Raw genomic sequence first — 21,037 nt, 5'->3', positions numbered from 1 at the left:
ATTTATGGATTTAGAAAAGGCATATGATAGAGTGGATAGAGGAGCAATGTGGCAGATGTTGCAAGTATATGGAATAGGTGGTAAGTTACTAAATGCTGTAAAGAGTTTTTATGAGGATAGTGAGGCTCAGGTTGGGGTGTGTAGAAGAGAGGGAGACTACTTCTCGGTAAAAGTAGGTCTTAGACAGGGATGTGTAATGTCACCATGGTTGTTTAATATATTTATAGATGGGGTTGTAAAAGAAGTAAATGCTAGGGTGTTCGGGAGAGGGGTGGGATTAAATTTTGGGGAATCAAATTCAAAATGGGAATTGACACAGTTACTTTTTGCTGATGATACTGTGCTTATGGGAGATTCTAAAGAAAAATTGCAAAAGGTTAGTGGATGAGTTTGGGAATGTGTGTAAAGGTAGAAAGTTGAAAGTGAACATAGAAAAGAGTAAGGTGATGAGGGTATCAAATGATTTAGATAAAGAAAAATTGGATATCAAATTGGGGAGGAGGAGTATGGAAGAAGTGAATGTTTTTAGATACCTGGGAGTTGACGTGTCAGCGGATGGATTTATGAAGGATGAGGTTAATCATAGAACTGATGAGGAAAAAAAGGTGAGTGGTGCGTTGAGGTATATGTGGAGTCAAAAAACGTAATCTATGGAGGCAAAGAAGGGAATGTATGAAAGTATAGTAGTACCAACACTCTTATATGGGTGTGAAGCTTGGGTGGTAAATGCAGCAGCGAGGAGACGGTTGGAGGCAGTGGAGATGTCCTGTTCAAGGGCAATGTGTGGTGTAAATATTATGCAGAAAATTCGGAGTGTGGAAATTAGGAAAAGGTGTGGAGTTAATAAAAGTATTAGTCAGAGGGCAGAAGAGGGGTTGTTGAGGTGGTTTGGTCATTTAGAGAGAATGGATCAAAGTAGAATGACATGGAAAGCATATAAATCTATAGGGGAAGGAAGGCGGGGTAGGGGTCGTCCTCGAAAGGGTTGGAGAGAGGGGGTAAAGGAGGTTTTGTGGGCAAGGGGCTTGGACTTCCAGCAAGCGTGCGTGAGCGTGTTAGATAGGAGTGAATGGAGACGAATGGTACTTGGGACCTGACGATCTGTTGGAGTGTGAGCAGGGTAATATTTAGTGGAGGGATTCAGGGAAACCGGTTATTTTCATATACTGTAGTCGGACTTGAGTCCTGGAAATGGGAAGTACAATGCCTGCACTTTAAAGGAGGGGTTTGGGATATTGGCAGTTTGGAGGGATATGTTGTGTATCTTTATATGTGTATGCTTCTAAACTGTTGTATTCTGAGCACCTCTGCAAAAACAGTGATAATATGTGAGTGTGGTGAAAGTGTTGAATGATGATGTAAGTATTTTCTTTTTGGGGATTTTCTTTCTTTTTTGGGTCACCCTGCCTCGGTGGGAGACGTCCGACTTGTTGAAAAAAAAAAAAACATGTAATAATAAAATAATAAGTTCCCTTGAAGCTGACATTTGATGAGCATTTGGAGGGTGCAGCGATAAGACATGATAAAAAAAGATTAGGGCCTGCTTTGTTTTTGCTGGTACACAAACATGTCTGCCTATTTGTCTGTCAAGCTCCCTGTCTATCGGTCTAGCTCTGTTTCAGAGAGAGCCACAAGACTGCATCGTCATCACGTTTACTCACATCTTCAAGAAGAGTATAGCACTTTGTCTGGATTTTTTTAGTTATCCTAGGTATTTTACACTGTATACTTGTATTTATGAGTACCTGTGAGACAGATAGAGATAGACAGAGACAGATAGACAAAGATAGACAGAGACAAATAGACAGAGACAAAGATATACAGAGACAGACAGAGAGACAGAGATAGACATAGATGCAAACAGACAAAACGGAGATAGAGCAAGGCCGCCAGCAGCCGGCCAGCTAGCCATCCAGCTAGCCAGCCAATCAGCCAGTCAGTCAGCCAGCTAGGCAGCCAGGCAGCCAGCCAGCCAGCCTGCCAGCCAGCCAGAATTGTTTCTCTTTACTTAGTGCATAGGTTATAAGACATTCTAAAAGGGCGTTGCACAAATATTGCACATGAGTTATTATCGAGGTTTTTTGATATTTCCTCAACCACTTGTGGCCACATCCACCTCAAAGCCACTAAGCTCAGGGTCAAAATCACTTTCCTCTTAAAATGGGAGTGTTAGTACTACATGACATCAGTGAATCCCAGGTGTTTGCTGTGCTGTTTGCTCTAGCTGGCGCTCATTTGAACTGGTGCTCTCACAAGGTACTAAGTGGTCCCAGATTTTTTAATACCGCACACACTGAGTGTTAAGACCCATTCTATGCTGACAAGGCATCTCAGGCCAATTGTGCCAAATTTGAGGGCAGGAAAAATAAAACTTATACAGTATATACGTTTGGGGCACTAGCGGTAAAAACGTATATATACGTTTGGACCGTTTACGGGTTAAAATTAACTTAAGATTAACTAAGCAATGATATATTCAGTGGTAAAAATTACAGTAAACAAATTACAACATGAAGTACAAATGAGTATTTCAAATAAGAAGCATTAAAGTTATACAAATTTGCAGCATAACAATGTATAATATAATCGAATCGGATTGAGTAAAATCAATGATTTGTAGTGCAGAAACAGGTCATATGGTCATTAGATGAGTTACTGTGCATTCAAGAGAATGGAGTATTCTATTATGTAATGTAATTAAAAAAAGATAGTTTGATAGGGTCACAGGTTATACATTTATGAGATTCAGTTATTCAGTATTTATTTAGTTTTGGTTGAGTAAGTGGTTTTTAAGAAGAGTCTTGAACTGATAAACAGACAGTACAGTGGACCCCCGCATAGCGACTTTAATCCGTGCAAGAGGGCTCATTGTTATGCGAAATGATCGGTATGCGAATGAATTTTCCCCATAAGAAATAATGGAAATCAAATTAATCCGTGCAAGACACCCAAAAGTATGAAAAAAAAAATTTTACCACATGAAATATACATTTTCCTACACACAAAGAGAAGGATACATGCACAATAGTAGAGTAGTACATGCACAATATATATTGTGCATGTACTACTCTACTAAATGAAGAATAAATGACACTTACCTTTATTGAAGATGCAGCAATGACTGATGAGACAGTGTCCTGGGAGTGCCTTTTCCTCCTGAGTACTGAAGGTCCTGTTTGGCATTTTCTTCCAGAACAGGCCTTATCACACTGTGTATGCCACTACGATTCTTAAATCTCTCAAACCAACCTTTGCTGGCTTTAAATTCACCAATATGAGCACTAGTTCCAGGCATTTTTCCCTGTTCACCTGGGTGTTAGTCGACTGGTGTGGGTTGCATCCTGGGAGACAAGATTAAGGACCCCAATAGAAATAAGTTAGACAGTCTTCGATGACACTGACTTTTTTGGGTTATCCTGGGTGGCAAATCCTCTGGGGTTAATTGTTTCTTGGTATTCTCAATAAGCCACACCAACAACGGTGCTACAGCAGCAGCAGCAGCAGCTGACAGTGCTACAGCAGCAGCAGACGATGCTACAGCAGCAGCAGACGGTACTACAGCAGCAGCTGACGGTGGTACAGCAGCAGCAGCAGCTGACAGTGCTACAGCAGCAGCAGACGATGCTACAGCAGCAGCAGACGGTACTACAGCAGCAGCTGACGGTGGTACAGCAGCAGCAGCAGCTGACAGTGCTACAGCAGCAGCAGACGATGCTACAGCAGCAGCAGACGGTACTACAGCAGCAGCAGCAGACGGTGGTACAACAGCAGCAGCAGCTGACGGTGCTACAGCAGCAGCAGCAGCTGACAGTGCAGCAGCAGCAGCGGCAGCTGACGGTGGTACAGCAGCAGCAGCAGCTGTACCACCAATAGTAGCGATGGTTGATTGGGGTTTATTATACAACCTGGCCAGCTCGGAGACACGCACTCCACTTTCATACTTATCAATGATCTTTTTCTTCATCTCTATAGTAATTCTCACCCTTATTGCTGTAGGGTTGGCACTAGAAGCTTTCTTGGGGCCCATGGTCACTTATTTTGCAGATAAAATCACCAAAAACACTGTAATAATACGAAATTTTCCGATTGTATGCTTAGATGTTACCGCGGAGGCTGGCTGGTAAACAATGCCACCGGCGGCACATGTGAGGCTGGCTAAGGGTGCACATTGGACGCGTCTCGGACGAAAAGCGGTGAGCGGGTTTTTGAGCGGTATGCGAGGCAAAATTTTTGCGATAAAAGCGAGCGGTATGCGGATTGTACGTTATGTGATGGCGACGGTATGCGGGGGTCCACTGTACAGTGGACCCCCAGTTCGCGATGCTATCTGTATCCGATGCATTATATTGCAAAAAATTTGCCTCGGTTCCCGTTACAAAACCCAGTATGCGATACGATTCGTACGAGACGTGTCCACGTGTGGCCTGAACTGTCCCTTGTGTGCCAGAATTTACAAGCCAGCCAGTGTGCGTGCATCTAAGGATACATTCAGTACATTCCATATTATCCATATTATCACTGTTTTTGGTGCTTGTTTCTGCAATATAAGTCACCATGGGCCCAAGAAAGCTTCTAGTGCCAACCCTGTGGTAAAAAGGGTGAGAAGTAGTATGGAAATTAAGAAAGATTTTGAAGGGTTTGGGGCTAACCCTGAGAAGCCTATGCCAGTTGTGGAATCCATTGTGCCTACTTCAAAAATTAAGGAAATGTGTGCACAGTGGGTTGAACTGCAAACCTTTATGGATGAAAATCACCCTAACACAGCTATTGCAAGCCGTGCTGGTGACTATTACACTGACAATGTTGTGAACCACTTTAGGAAAGTCATAAAGGAACGAGAGGTACAGGCCTCTATGGACAGATATGTTGTGCGGCAGAAGTCCAGTGACTCTCAAGCTGGTCCTAGTGACATTAAAAGAAGAAGGGAAGTAACCCCGGAAAAGGACTTGCTACCTCAAGTCTTAATGGAGGGGGATTCCCCTTCTAAACAATAGGTTCAACACTCTCCCATCCTCCCATCCCATCAATCATCACCAGATCTTCATTAAAGGTAAGTGTCAATTATTCTATTTTATTACTATTATTACTATTACTATTATTGTAGGAGTGAGGAAGAGCCAGTTGTGAGTGTGGGGGAAGTTCGTGAGGCAGTAGGTAAAATGAAAGGGGGTAAGGCAGCCGGGATTGATGGGATAAAGATAGAAATGTTAAAAGCAGGTGGGGATATAGTTTTGGAGTGGTTGGTGCAATTATTTAATAAATGTATGGAAGAGGGTAAGGTACCTAGGGATTGGCAGAGAGCATGCATAGTTCCTTGTATAAAGGCAAAGGGGACAAAAGAGAGTGCAAAAATTATAGGGGGGATAAGTCTGCTGAGTATACCTGGTAAAGTGTATGGTAGAGTTATTATTGAAAGAATTAAGAGTAAGACAGAGAATAGGATAGCAGATGAACAAGGAGGCTTTAGGAAAGGTAGGGGGTGTGTGGACCAGGTGTTTACAGTGAAACATATAAGTGAACAGTATTTAGATAAGGCTAAAGAGGTCTTTGTGGCATTTATGGATTTGGAAAAGGCGTATGACAGGGTGGATAGGGGGGCAATGTGGCAGATGTTGCAAGTGTATGGTGTAGGAGGTAGGTTACTGAAAGCAGTGAAGAGTTTTTATGAGGATAGTGAGGCTCAAGTTAGAGTATGTAGGAAAGAGGGAAATTTTTTCCCAGTAAAAGTAGGCCTTAGACAATGATGTGTGATGTCACCGTGGTTGTTTAATATATTTATAGATGGGGTTGTAAGAGAAGTAAATGCGAGGGTCTTGGCAAGAGGCGTGGAGTTAAAAGATAAAGAATCACACACAAAGTGGGAGTTGTCACAGCTGCTCTTTGCTGATGACACTGTGCTTTTGGGAGATTCTGAAGAGAAGTTGCAGAGATTGGTGGATGAATTTGGTAGGGTGTGCAAAAGAAGAAAATTAAAGGTGAATACAGGAAAGAGTAAGGTTATGAGGATAACAAAAAGATTGGGTGATGAAAGATTGAATATCAGATTGGAGGGAGAGAGTATGGAGGAGGTGAATGTATTCAGATATTTGGGAGTGGACGTGTCAGCGGATGGGTCTATGAAAGATGAGGTGAATCATAGAATTGATGAGGGGAAAAGAGTGAGTGGTGCACGTAGGAGTCTGTGGAGACAAAGAACTTTATCCTTGGAGGCAAAGAGGGGAATGTATGAGAGTATAGTTTCACCAACGCTCTTATATGGGTGTGAAGCATGGGTGATGAATGTTGCAGCGAGGAGAAGGCTGGAGGCAGTGGAGATGTCATGTCTGAGGGCAATGTGTGGTGTGAATATAATGCAGAGAATTCGTAGTTTGGAAGTTAGGAAGAGGTGCGGGATTACCAAAACTGTTGTCCAGAGGGCTGAGGAAGGGTTGTTGAGGTGGTTCGGACATGTAGAGAGAATGGAGCGAAACAGAATGACTTCAAGAGTGTATCAGTCTGTAGTGGAAGGAAGGTGGGGTAGGGGTCGGCCTAGGAAAGGTTGGAGAGAGGGGGTAAAGGAGGTTTTTGTGTGCGAGGGGCTTGGACTTCCAGCAGGCATGCGTGAGCGTGTTTGATAGGAGTGAATGGAGACAAATGGTTTTTAATACTTGACATGCTGTTGGAGTGTGAGCAAAGTAACATTTATGAAGGGGTTTAGGGAAACCGGCAGGCCGGACTTGAGTCCTGGAGATGGGAAGTACAGTGCCTGCACTCTGAAGGAGGGGTGTTAATGTTGCAGTTTAAAAACTGTAGTGTAAAGCACCCTTCTGGCAAGACAGTGATGGAGTGAATGATGGTGAAAGTTTTTCTTTTTCGGGCCACCCTGCCTTGGTGGGAATCGGCCAGTGTGATAATAATAAATAATAAAAATTATTATTCTACTGTTATTGTTGTTATTGTAATTACAGTGGACCCCCGCATAACGATCACCTCCGAATGCGACCAATTATGTAAGTGTATTTACGTAAGTGCGTTTGTACGTGTATGTTTGGGGGTCTGAAATGGACTAATCTACTTTACAATATTCCTTATGGGAACAAATTCGGTCAGTACTGGCACCTGAACATACTTCTGGAGTGAAAAAACATCGTTAACCGGGGGTCCACTGTATTCTATTGCATTAAACTTAATATTTCATGTGGTAAAAGTTTTTTTTTTTCATACTTTTGGGTGTCTTGCACGGATTAATTTGATTTCATTATTTCTTATGGGGAAAATTGATTCGCTTTCCGATAATTTTGGTTTACGATGAGCTCTCAGGAACGGATTATCGCGAACCGGGGATCCACTGTATTTCTTTTATATTCACAGGTAATGAATTCCAGATTTTTGGGCCTTTTATGTGAATTGAGTTTTTACATAGTGTGAGATGGATACGAGGAACATCAAAGAGTGATCTGTGCCTTGTGTTATGGTCATGTGTTCTGTTGAGGTTGGTAAGGAGAAGTTTGAGGGGAGGGTTTATATCCGAGTTTAGTGTTCTATGTATGCAGTAGGCACAATAATAAGTATGGATGTTTTGTATGGTGAGTAAGTTTAGAGTTTTGAATATTGGTGGAGTATGCTGCCTGGAGTGGGAATTTGTTATTGTTGCGTCCTCTGATTGGACCCAAGGTTAACCATTAATATTGTGTGCGCATATTTTGCTATTCACTTGACACTATATTACCGATGGCATTATTATTAGCTAAAATAATGTCTATTGTGCTTTATAGTATTATCTGCCCTTATATTGTTAGCTATGCTGATAGGAAGGATGTTTATTCTAAGTGATAAGCACTTCACTGTGAGTATCAACCTGGCTAACTGTCGCTAAGTTGTTGGTGTCTGCCGGTCCCTCGCACCGTCAATGTCACGAGGTATTGTAAGGCTTGGAGGAGTAGTCTCGAGTCAGTCTGGGCTTGCATAGCCAAGGGAGCATGCCTCACTCAATTACTCGTTGACCTCTCATAAGAGACATGTCAAGTTCTCTCTGGTGGTCGTTTTCTCTTTGACTTCCCTTTCTTAAGTTTGCCACTTTCGAGTTATTTATACTCTGGTGAATTAATCGTTCAGTTGACTGAATAAGCCCTGTCGGCCTTTGTGAGTTAATTTGTGGTCTAAGCTATTCTAAGTCATGCTGGATGGAAATGAGACTAAATCTGTCACTTACTAGTTCTTGTATACTCTGAAGTAATAGTTCAGCTAAGTCTTAGCAACCATTGTAGGTTGCCTTATGGTGGAATATAACTGGTGAGGTTAGTACAAAGATCAACCTTATGAGGTTGATATGAGGTCGATTTATCCATATCAATATACGTACTGGTACATACTAAGAGAAATGTGAGATAAACTCCTTATTTTGTCAATCCTAACATTATAAAATCATATATTAAGCTAAAACTCTACTAGTAAAGCTTTTAAGTTTTAGTTACTTGTTTTGTAATCCCTAATTATTACAATTCATTGTTACGAAACCATAAACAGGCCATCTGCTTAAGAGGAATATACTACCTTAACATTCTACCGTATCATTGGAGAAGGTTAAGATGACGAGTTTTGTAACAAATGTTGTAACAAATGCCTGTCCGGGATTTTGATCCAAGGTAAAAGAGAAATGATTAATTAGCTCTTTATCTTAAACAATATTTAGGCATAATATAATCACTCTTGGTATGAACTTATTTTCATAATTTCAGGACCTTCGGAGGCACAAGTATACTTTCCTGCTGAAGTTCAAAAGCATCAGATAGGGGAGCTAGGTCCCAACTTAATACTCAACATTCTGTATAGAGAAATCTCTAAAACAGGAAGTTGGTAACTTGAGTGTTTGACTCCCAGCAACTATGGCTACTGATGTTTGGCTCTCGCTTACTACTCACCCAGTAAACAAGCAATCACGGGGTATAAGGAACTATGTCGAGTATGTCTCTACCTTCTCTTCCCCATTGCTATTGGTACTGACGACACCATTACTGGGTCGAGTGAAAAGACTGATTCTAGCAGCTTCTTGGCAAATGCCTCTCTATAAGTTTGGAGCTATGAAGAGCATCCACTCAACAGAAGCTAGCAGGGTTGATGCTGCTGTTTGCGCCCATCGTAAGACCAAGAATCTTTCATTCATTTTCTGTGAGTCACTGCTGTCCTGGGACGAAGCACATTAGTCTAGTTGGTATACTGAAGGGATACAAGTTAAGTAATGACAGTTTGGAACAGAACTTACTCTGGTTCCTTAATGTTTGCTGCAGGGTGAGGTGTGCTTCATTAATCTGTTCTGCAGCCTTGTTGGCATTGCTGGTTCAGCTACTGCTCTAGATGATACTGCTGGTGCTTCTTTGTGCAATTTCTGTATAAAGAAATCTTTGAATCTTTGTAGTGCTATTGGTCTTATTGTCGACTTGCAGACGTAAAGACTAAGATGAGAAACAAGACTTGTATTTGTTCAAGCTTTTATGGAAACAAAGTTTGGTGTGATATTATCACCTCTGGTCCTCTGGAACGAGTAATGATCGGAGGTGAGACGTTAGTCAATGCTGACGCCACAGTCACGAGTGACACACTACTTATGGGTGACACTACAGTCACGGATGACTCTACAACCTTGGGTGACTACACTCACGGGTGAGATGTTAAGTCTCTGCTGACGCCCTCAGTCACAGGTGACGCAACACAGAATTCTTCAAAGAAATTTACCTACAGGAGTAATAAAGGAGCAGTCACACTACTGTCACTTGAAGAGACATTAACAGTGCTCTTAACAGGATATTTACGATGGGAAAGTCATGGTCTGAGTCGGACTTATCAAAGGCACTCGTGGCATGAGACGTGCTTTCTTGTATTGTTTTCCTCATGTGTGAGCCAACGGTTGTTGTCCTGTCTGCTACTGTCTGAGGCGTTGCTTCAGCAACTTGTGTTGTGGCTCAGCTGAGAGGAGGCATAGAGGAGCCGATATACGCTTCTGACACACTAGCCTCTGTTTAATAAACTAGTCCCTGAGCAGGAGTTTGCATATACAGTGGACCCCCGATTAACGATATTTTTTCATTCCAGAAGTATGTTCAGGTGCCAGTACTGACCGAATTTGTTCCCATAAGGAATATTGTGAAGTAGATTAGTCCATTTCAGACCCCGAAACATACACGTACAAACGCACTTATATAAATACACTTACATAATTGGTCACATTAGGAGGTGATCGTTAAGCGGGGGTCCACTGTACTTATGACATACTGTACTAACCTCTGTTTAATAAGTTAGTCCCTGAGCAGGAGTCCACATACACTTCTGACATACTAACCTCTGTTTAATAAGTTAGTCCCTGAGCAGAAGCCCGCATACACTTCTGACACACTAGCCTCTGTTTAATAAGCTAGTCCCTGAGCAGGAGTCCGTATTTCTGCCACACTGGTAAACTGGTGTACCTCTGAGCAGAACCTGGTTGCTTGTTCTCTTAAGTATGATAATGGACAACGGTGGAATTGACGCCGAAAATGCATCCCCTATGAAGCCAAAGATGACATATGTTGGTATAACCCACGCAAGTCAGGTGTGGAGACAATGACTTGTTGATTCAGGAGGAAAGTGAAGAGGCTTTGAAGAAAGCTGTTGCTACTGCTGGACCTGTTTCTGCTGCCACTGATGCTTCATGTAGTTCATTCCAGTTTTAGTCATGATGTTTATGATGAACCAGAATGTAACTCTGATCAGCTGGACCATGGTGTCCTGACTGTAGGTTATGGCACTACCGAGGACGGCACTGATTACTGACAGTCAGTCACATAAGAGATGCCCACAGTTTGTCCCACCTTCAGGGCCACAGGTATAAAGCAACCAGACCCGAGCGCACAGTGGAAAGACTGATAATCGTACTTCATGTGTGTCTGCAGAGCCTGACACATGGATTTGAGCACCAACAATGGCAGGAGCTTGTGGAAGCCAACTTTCTTCTTCAGGTACTCAAAGTTGGACTTCTCTCCAGAGTGCTGTTTGACACGTTCTTTAACCCTTAAATGGTCCAAACGTATATATATGTTTTTTCAACATCTGAAAGTATGTAAAAAAATGTAGATCTTTTTTGTTTTACATTTGAAAACCTGTAAAAAAAACTTTTATCTACATTATTTTTTTGTTATATTTGAAAATATGTAAAAAAAAGTAGATCTACTTTTGTAGCACTATGAATTTGAACGTTGATCTGTTTGGACCGTTTAAGGGTTAAGTCACTTGATTACTATACAAGCGAGTTGAGTGGAAATCTCCTGGTCAATTCCCCATGTTGTCTCGCCTTTCGTCTTCCAAGAACTCTTTCTTAACCTGTTTGTAGAGCTGGTAGAGGTCGGAGGGGATAGCGATTTGTTAGAGTTTCCAGTCTTCGCTTAGAGATTCTGGGTAGCTTTCATCCACCTGGTACGTGGTGTTACAGGTGCACCTCACTCGTAGTATTTCTGTGTGGTCTGACAGTAAACACTCTCATCGAGGTCCAGAAGCTTGTCTGCTGATTACTACATTTGTTATCATCTTCAAAGTTTGCTCCCTTACCAAACTTGACTTTGTTGAAGGAAGAGTTGACGTGTATCTGACCTGAGCGGTCAGGTGACCCCCCCCCCCCACACACCATTTGTTTATGCTATCGACTTATATAAGCTGACGCATTTTCCGCGTCCTTAACTATAATTGAGAATTAAAAGTAAAGCTACAAAAGTAATTGTCTGTTAAAGATCCATAGAGTAACTTTTATTATCAGCCCATTTATTTATCTATACATTCTCATGTTTAATAATAATCTCTTGTATTTCAACAGTTAAGAGGTTGTGTTAGCTAGACTTAGATGCAGAGTGTTGAGCTAAGGTGCTAGAGTGTCATGACCACTCTGCTTCAGCTATATATACCTTGAAGCCACTCCAGCTTCTAGAAGGATAGGATTGTGACCTCTTAACGGCTGTGTCTTCCATTATTCTTCACGTATGAGAACAAGTTATGCCTGGCTGCTGTATCGGTGGTGCCTGTTCCATCTCGAACATTAACTTGGAGTTGTGTGGAGTTCCTGCACTGTTAAGCTACGCTGCCCTTGCACGGAGAAGAAATAGTTTTCAAAAATGAAGACGCAGAACTTTGTCTTTGGATGTATGTTAAATTAGAGTATCTCATGTATAATGTGAAAGAGATAAATGATAAATTGGGACATTAAGTAAGATGTTCTCTAAAAACATTATGACTCTCTGATCGTGGGTTCTAACCCTGTCTGTGGTATGGTTTTTTCTGTAGTTACCCTTCAGGCACATAGCACGTAACATTTTCTGTAATGATCGCGGTCACTTCTTTTTGTATCTCTCCCCACCGCCCACCCTTCAATACCTTTCCATATACATACTGTAATATTTTTTTTTTTATCACACTGGCCAATTCCCACCAAGGCAGGGTGGCCCGAAAAAGAAAAACTTTCACCATCATTCACTCCATCACTGTCTTGCCAGAAGGGTGCTTTACACTACAGTTTCTAAACTGCAACATTAACACCCCTCCTTCAGAGTGCAGGCACTGTACTTCACATCTCCAGGACTCAAGTCCGGCCTGCCGGTTTCCCTGAACCCCTTTATAAATGTTACTTTGCTCACACTCCAACAGCACGTCAAGTATTAAAAACCATTTGTCTCCATTCACTCCTATCAAACACGCTCACGCATGCCTGCTGGAAGTCCAAGCCCCTCGCACACAAAACCTCCTTTACCCCCTCCCTCCAACCTTTCCTAGGCTGACCCCTACCCCGCCTTCCTTCCACTACAGACTGATACACTCTTGAAGTTATTCTGTTTCGCTCCATTCTCTCCACATGTCCGAACCACCTCAACAACCCTTCCTCAGCCCTCTGGACAACAGTTTTGGTAATCCCGCACCTCCTCCTAACTTCCAAACTATGAATTCTCTGCATTATATTCACACCACACATTGCCCTCAGACATGACATCTCCACTGCCTCCAGCCTTCTCCTCGCTGCAACATTCATCACCCATGCTTCACACCCATATAAGAGCGTTGGTAAAACTATACTCTCATACACTCCCCTCTTTGCCTCCAAGGACAACGTTCTTTGTCTCCACAGACTCCTAAGTGCACCACTCACCCTTTTCCCCTCATCAATTCTATGATTCACCTCATCTTTCATAGACCCATCCGCTGACACGTCCACTCCCAAATATCTGAATACATTCACCTCCTCCATACTCTCTCCCTCCAATCTGATATCGAATCTTTCATCACCTAATCTTTTTGTTATCCTCATAACCTTACTCTTTCCTGTATTCACCTTTAATTTTCTTCTTTTGCACACCCTACCAAATTCATCCACCAATCTCTGCAACTTCTCTTCAGAATCTCCCAAGAGCACAGTGTCATCAGCAAAGAGCAACTGTGACAACTCCCACTTTATGTGTGATTCTTTATCTTTAAACTCCACGCCTTTTGCCAAGACCCTCGCATTTACTTCTCTTACAACCCCATCTATAAATATATTAAACAACCATGGTGACATCACACATCCTTGTCTAAGGCCTACTTTTACTGGGAAATAATTTCCCTCTTTCCTACATACTTGAGCCTCACTATCCTCATAAAAACTCTTCACTGCTTTCAGTAACCTACCTCCTACACCATACACTTGCAACATCTGCCACATTGCCCCCCTATCCACCCTGTCATATGCCTTTTCCAAATCCATAAATGCCACAAAGACCTCTTTAGCCTTATCTAAATACTGTTCACTTATATGTTTCACTGTAAACACCTGGTCCACACACCCCCTACCTTTCCTAAAGCCTCCTTGTTCATCTGCTATCCTATTCTCCGTCTTACTCTTAATTCTTTCAATAATAACTCTACCATACACTTTACCAGGTATACTCAACAGACTTATCCCCCTATAATTTTTGCACTCTCTTTTGTCCCCTTTGCCTTTATACAAAGGAACTAAGCATGCTCTCTGCCAATCTCTAGGTACCTTACCCTCTTCCATACATTTATTAAATAATTGCACCAACCACTCCAAAACTATATCCCCACCTGCTTTTAACATTTCTATCTTTATCCCATCAATCCCGGCTGCCTTACCCCCTTTCATTTTACCTACTGCCTCACGAACTTCCCCCACACTCACAACTGGCTCTTCCTCACTCCTACAAGATGTTATTCCTCCTTGCCTTATACACGAAATCACAGTTTCCCTAACTTCATTAACATTTTACAATTCCTCAAAATATTCCCTCCATCTTCCCAATACCTCTAACTCTCCATTTAATAACTCTCCTCTTCTATTTTTAACTGACAAATCCATTTGTTCTCTAGGCTTCCTTAACTTGTTAATCTCACTCCAAAACTTTTTCTTATTTTCAACAAAATTTGTTGATAACATCTCACCCACTCTCTCATTTGCTCTCTTTTTACACTGCTTCACCACTCTCTTAACCTCTCTTTTTTTCTCCATATACTCTTCCCTCCTTGCATCACTTCTACTTTGTAAAAACTTCTCATATGCTAACTTTTTCTCCCTTACTGCTCTCTTTGCATCATCATTCCACCAATCGCTCCTCTTCCCTCCCGCGCCCACTTTCCTGTAACCACAAACTTCTGCTGAACACTCTAACACTACATTTTTAAACCTACCCCATACCTCTTCGACCCCATTGCCTATGCTCTCATTAGCCCATCTATCCTCCAATAGCTGTTTATATCTTACCCTAACTGCCTCCTCTTTTAGTTTATAAACCTTCACCTCTCTCTTCCCTGATGCTTCTATTCTCCTTGTACCCCATCTACCTTCTACTCTCAGTGTAGCTACAACTAAAAATGATCTGATATATCTGTGGCCCCTCTATAAACATGTACATCCTGAAGTCTACTCAACAGGCTTTTATCTACCAATACATAATCCAACAAACTACTGTCATTTTGCCCTACATCATATCTTGTATACTTATTTATCCTCTTTTTCTTAAAATATGTATTACCTATAACTAAACCCCTTTCTATACAAAGTTCAATCAAAGGGCTCCCATTATCATTTACACCTGGCACCCCAAACTTACCTACCACACCCTCTCTAAAAGTTTCTCCTACTTTAGCATTCAGATCCCCTACCACAATTACTCTCTCACTTGGTTCAAAGGCTCCTATACATTCACTTAACATCTCCCAAAATCTCTCTCTCTCCTCTACATTCCTCTCTTTTCCAGGTGCATACACACTTATTATGACTCACTTTTTGCATCCAACCTTTACTTTAATCCACATAATTCTTGAATTTACACATTCATATTCTCTTTTCTCCTTCCATAACTGATCCTTCAACATTACTGCTACCCCTTCCTTTGCTCTAACTCTCTCAGATACTCCAGATTTAATCCCATTTATTTCCCCCCACCGAAACTCCCCTACCCCCTTCAGCTTTGTTTCGCTTAGGGCCAGGACATCCAACTTCTTTTCATTCATAACATCAGCAATTATCTGTTTCTTGTCATCCGCACTACATCCACGCACATTCAAGCATCCCAGTTTTACAAAGTTTTTCGTCTTCTCTTTTTTAGTAAATGTCTACAGGAGAAGGGGTTACTAGCCCATTGCTCCTGGCATTTTAGTCGCCTCATACGACATGCATGGCTTACGGAGGAAAGATTCTTTTCCACTTCCCCATGGACAACAGAAGAAATAAAGAACAAGAGCTATTTAGAAAAAGGGGAAAAACCTAGCTGTATGTACATATATATGCATGTACGTGTCTGTGAAGTGTGACCAAAGTGTAAGTAGGAGTAGCAAGATATCCCTGTTATCTAGCATGTTTATGAGACAGAAAAAGAAACCAGCAATCCTACCATCATGCAAAACAGTTACAGGTTTCTGTTTCACAGTCCCTGGGTGGTTGCTGTCTACCAACCTACTACCTACCATTACATACTGTAATGTCAGTCTTTATTTATTTGGGCATCTTTATCATGCTTCTATGTTATTTATGTTATACCTAATATTATTCTGGAATAAATATGATAGGTAGATAACTTTACTGATAGTAATAGTATAATTATACAATATTTTAGTGCTGAGAGGCACTTTCCTCCGTATGTCAGACTGATCATGACTTCTCCCTCTTGTATAGCTCCGCCCACCCTCCAATACCTCTCCATGTAATGTCAGTTTTTATTAATTTGGGCATCTTTATCATGCTCCTACATTATGTATGTTATACTTGATATTATTCTGGAATAAATATGATAGGTAGATAACCTTTTTTGATAGTAACTGTATAATTATACCTACCATCCGACTTACGACCAAGTTCGGTTCCGAGAAACCAGTTGTAAGTCAAAATGGTCGTAAGTCGAACTTTACTACTGAATATCAACATCACATTTTTGTAATGACTTTATTTTATTGTTTTACTTTGGTATTTGGTATGTTTTACTTTACTTTTTATGTTGTTAGTACTGTATTTTATACTCTAAGGTTTAGGATAAACAGTGTACAACACAAATAATTGTTTATTTCCCAGAAATTTGGCAAAAAAAAACACGGCCGTAAGTCGAGTGGTCGTAAATCGAGCAGGTCGTAAGTCGGATGGTAGGTGTACAATATAGCTTCTCCTCAGCGACATACTCGTTTACCAATGCCTTGGACTTACGACGAGATCTCTAACCAGTATTCATACCTAAGTAATGTTTATTAGAGCTGATTTCCTCTATTCTATTTCAATATACAATACACTTCTGTATAAATGTTATAAATGTTATAAATAGTGCAAAGGTGACATTTAAACAATATCAAAGATGGTTGACACAAACTCACTACCATTATAGTATGCTCCTCACTTAGCGATGAATTCCTTTAACAATGTGGTCTTAGGAACGGAACTCAGTCATTAAGTGAGGAAAGGCTGTATTTTATAGTGCCAAGAGGCACACCCCTCCACGTGTCGTGGGCAATCATAAGTTACTGAGACACTGTTCACTTGCTATAGCTCCGCCCACTTTGTAATGATGCCAAATGAATTAAATACATATATTAGAAAGAAAAAATAAATAAAAATGAAACTCCAACTTGATAACTTGTTTTTAATTTGCATAACTCATATATTACAGAAAACAATAAAAAAGTAAAATACACATACAATGAGTTAAGCTTACAGAAAAATAGTTTAAGAATCTGGAAACATTTTGGTATAGGTATCATCTTTGTACCATGTTTCTACAAAGAATTATAGTCATTTTACAAAAATTATTTTTATGACACAAGGTACATATACATTTGAACACGTATGTAGTGAATTTTTAGAAATTTTCCTCATTTTTTAAATTTTTCTCTTTAATACATTAAATTCACCATCTAACATCATTATTGCAAAGTGGGAGGAGCTATAGGAGAGAGGAAGAGGCCAGCAGGCACATTCAGTATCTGGTGAGTTGTCATGGGTGTTGGATACTAGCCGTGGCACTAATAAAATGTTGAGTAATTATGGTAATATTAGTAATAATCATAGATAATAATAATCATATTAGTAATTATCATAGTAATAATCATAGAATTAATGAAGGTGAGTGGTGCGTTGAGGTATATGTGGAGTCAAAAAACATTATCTATGGAGGCAAAGAAGGGAATGTATGAAAGTCTAGTAGTACCAACACTCTTATATGGGTACTCACCTATTTGTACTCACCTATTTGTGGTTGCAGGGGTCGAGTCTTAGCTCCTGGCCCCGCCTCTTCACCGGTTGCTACTGGGCCCTCTCTCTCCCCGCTCCATGAGCTTTATCAAACCTCGTCTTAAAACTGTGTATGGTTCCTGCCTCCACTACGTCATTTTCTAGGCTATTCCACTGCCTTACAACTCTATAACTGAAGAAATACTTCCTACTATCTCTCTGACTCATTTGTGTCTTCAACTTCCAATTGTGGCCTCTTGTTTCTGTGTCCCCTCCCTGGAACATCCTGTCTTTGTCCACCTTGTCTATTCCACGCAGTATTTTATATGTCGTTATCATGTCTCCCCTGACCCTCCTGTCCTCCAGTGTCGTCAGGCCGATTTCCCTTAATCTTTCTTCATAGGACATTCCCCTTAGCTCTGGAACTAACCTTGTCGCAAACCTTTGTACTTTCTCTAGTTTCTTGACGTGCTTTATCAAGTGCGGGTTCCAAACAGGTGCTGCATACTCCAGTATGGGCCTGACATACACAGTGTACAGTGTCTTGAATGATTCCTTACTAAGGTATCGGAATGCTGTTCTCAGGTTTGCCAGGCGCCCACATGCTGCAGCAGCTATCTGATTGATGTGTGCTTCCGGAGACATGCTCGGTGTTATACTCACCCCAAGATCTTTCTCCTTGAGTGAGGTTTGCAGTCTTTGGCCACCTAGCCTATACTCTGTCTGTGGTCTTCTGTGCCCTTCCCCTATCTTCATGACTTTGCATTTGGCAGGATTAAATTCGAGAAGCCATTTGCTGGACCAGGTGTCCAGTCTGTCCAGGTCTCTTTGAAGTCCTGCCTGGTCCTCATCAGATTTAATTCTCCTCATTAACTTCACATCATCTGCAAACAGGGACACTTCTGAGTCTAACCCTTCCGTCATGTCGTTCACATATACCAAAAATAGCACTGGTCCTAGGACCGACCCCTGTGGGACCCCGCTCGTCACAGGTGCCCACTGTGATACATCATTACGTACCATGACTCGTTGTTGCCTCCCTGTCAGGGTGTGAAGCTTGGGTTGTGAATGCAGCAGCGAGGAGACGGTTGGAGGCAGTGGAGATGTCCTGTTTAAGGGCAATGTGTGGTGTAAATATTATGCAGAAAATTCGGAGTGTGGAAATTAGGAAAAGGTGTGGAGTTAATAAAAGTATTACTCAGAGGGCAGAAGAGGGATTGTTGAGGTGGTTTGGTCATTTAGAGATAATGGATCAAAGTAGAATGACATGGAAAGCATATAAATCTATAGGGGAAGGAAGGCGGGGTAGGGGTCATCCTCGAAAGGGTTGGAGAGAGGGGGTGAAGGAGGTTTTGTGGGCGAGGGGCTTGGACTTCCAGCAAACGTGCATGAGCGTGTTAGATAGGAGTGAATGGAGACGAATGGTACTTGGGACCTGACGATCTGTTGGAGTGTGAGCAGGGTAATATTTAGTGAAGGGATTCAGGGAAACCGGTTATTTTCATATAGTCGGACTTGAGTCCTGGAAATGTGAAGTACAATGCCTTCACTTTAAAGGAGGGGTTTGGGATATTGGCAGTTTGGAGGGATATGTTGTGTATCTTTATACGTATATGCTTCTAAACTGTTGTATTCTGAGCACCTCTGCAAAAACAGTGATAATGTGTGAGTGTGGTGAAAGTGTTGAATGATGAAAGTATTTTCTTTTTGGGGATTTTCTTTCTTTTTTGGGTCACCCTGCCTCGGTGGGAGACAGCCGATTTTTTGAAAAAAAAAAAAAATTAGTAATAAAGGTTATCTATCACATTTATTCCAAATTGATATCAGAAACACGATAAATACCCTAGAACTGTAATAAAGACGCTGAAATGAATAATATATGCCATATTCTGTGAAAGGGTAGGTGGCAGAGGCTGCCGCAATGGGATAAGATCAAAAGATAGATACGTTTTCTCGTCTGTACCTCTGGTCTATAACGAAAGAAAATGGTGTTTACATCAGGGCAAACATTCCTAGATCACATTCCTAGAAATGCTGCTGCACTTCTGTCTTGTACTATGGGGTGCACAATAAAGTTCAAATATGTAGTCTTGGAGACTGTAAAAGCTAGTGTACTGAGTGGCTGTAGGAAGGAGATTGAGATGCTTGACGCTGAGACGCTGTGCTGCCTATTCATGACCCAAGTTCTTGTACAGTATACAATACAGGCTCACTGGCGAGCCCGTCGTAACACTGAGTTGTCGGTAACCGAGTACATAGGTGAGGAGAGGCTATACTGTAATAAACATAACAGAGGAAATCAGCTCTAATATACATTAATTAGGTTTGCACATTGGTCGGAAAGTTTGTTGTAAATTCGAGCGGTCAGTAAACGAGTACGTCGCTAGAGAGAAGAGGTTGTATGCATGCAGCTGCTATATCAGCTTAAACATACCGTATTTTGCGGCTTATTAGTCGCATGTTTTTTCCCCACAAAATGTCTCCAAAAATCATCCTGCATCCTATAAATTGAAGGTCAGTGATGGGAGCTATCAGTCTGGGGTGTCAGGTAGGCTATAGCTCTCCCAGTTACGTCCAATACTGAGCCATTGAAACTAAAACAAATCTTATAAGCCGCGAAATACGATAATTTTTTCACGTACTTACAAATAAATCGAACCACTAGATCCTTACCAACCACTTTGCCGTACTGTGAAAAATGTTCATCTAACATTTCTCTAGTCATGGAAACATTGATGCGTCCAACAAAGATTCTTGCATTAACTGTTTTTGGATCTGAAGTCACATCTGATACACCTCCATCTCTTCGGCCTGAAAAAGCACTACGCCCCCTGAAAATGCAAAATTACAGTACAGTATACTGAAATTTAATTATATACAGCCAGGTCTCAATTACTGGGATTCAAATATGTAATGCAAATTTCTATTTAGGGTCATTCCATGTCAAGTGGACCAGGGGTCCCTACCTGACTATCTCCAATTCCAATTAAATTTTACATGAATGTTGTCAGGTATGTACATCAAACTAGTTTTGGGAAAATTTTAGTTCATGATATGCAATAGTAGTAACGCTATGGCCCTTAGAGAGCAGGCAGATGAAATGTTCACCAACCCACAGCACACAATCAATAATGATGAGGTTAATGCTGTGGTAGATCTTGAAGAGTAAACGTTGTGTAAGTAAATATGCCTACACAACTTTTGGAGCTGATGTCAAAAATTGCAATCTTAAAATTTGCAGGCTTTTATGTTTTTTCACGGTGTGAAACCAAAGTAGGCAAAAAAAATCTATTGTGCAAAATTGAATCTCGAGTTCAGCTGCCTGTATCTCTAAAGGAA

At 41.2% G+C, this 21,037-nt stretch overlaps 1 protein-coding gene across 3 annotated transcripts in view; it reads right to left on the bottom strand.

Moving 5' to 3' along the window:
- Neos (nuclear receptor coactivator protein neosin) overlaps window positions 1-21,037 on the bottom strand; it is a 172,944-nt gene that overhangs the window by 137,566 nt on the left and 14,341 nt on the right. For all 3 annotated transcript variants that reach the window (XM_053793816.2, XM_053793818.2, XM_053793817.2), the window contains exon 3: window positions 20,372-20,529. In XM_053793816.2, coding sequence (XP_053649791.1) covers window positions 20,372-20,529 — 158 coding nt within the window. The remainder of the gene's footprint in view (window positions 1-20,371; window positions 20,530-21,037) is intronic.

Source organism: Cherax quadricarinatus, chromosome 65 (assembly GCF_038502225.1).
Source record: "Cherax quadricarinatus isolate ZL_2023a chromosome 65, ASM3850222v1, whole genome shotgun sequence".
In the NCBI taxonomy this organism is placed as follows: Eukaryota; Metazoa; Arthropoda; class Malacostraca; order Decapoda; family Parastacidae; genus Cherax; species Cherax quadricarinatus.
The sequence above is the reverse complement of the archived record's forward strand: the minus strand, read 5'-3'. Positions and strand labels throughout refer to the sequence as shown.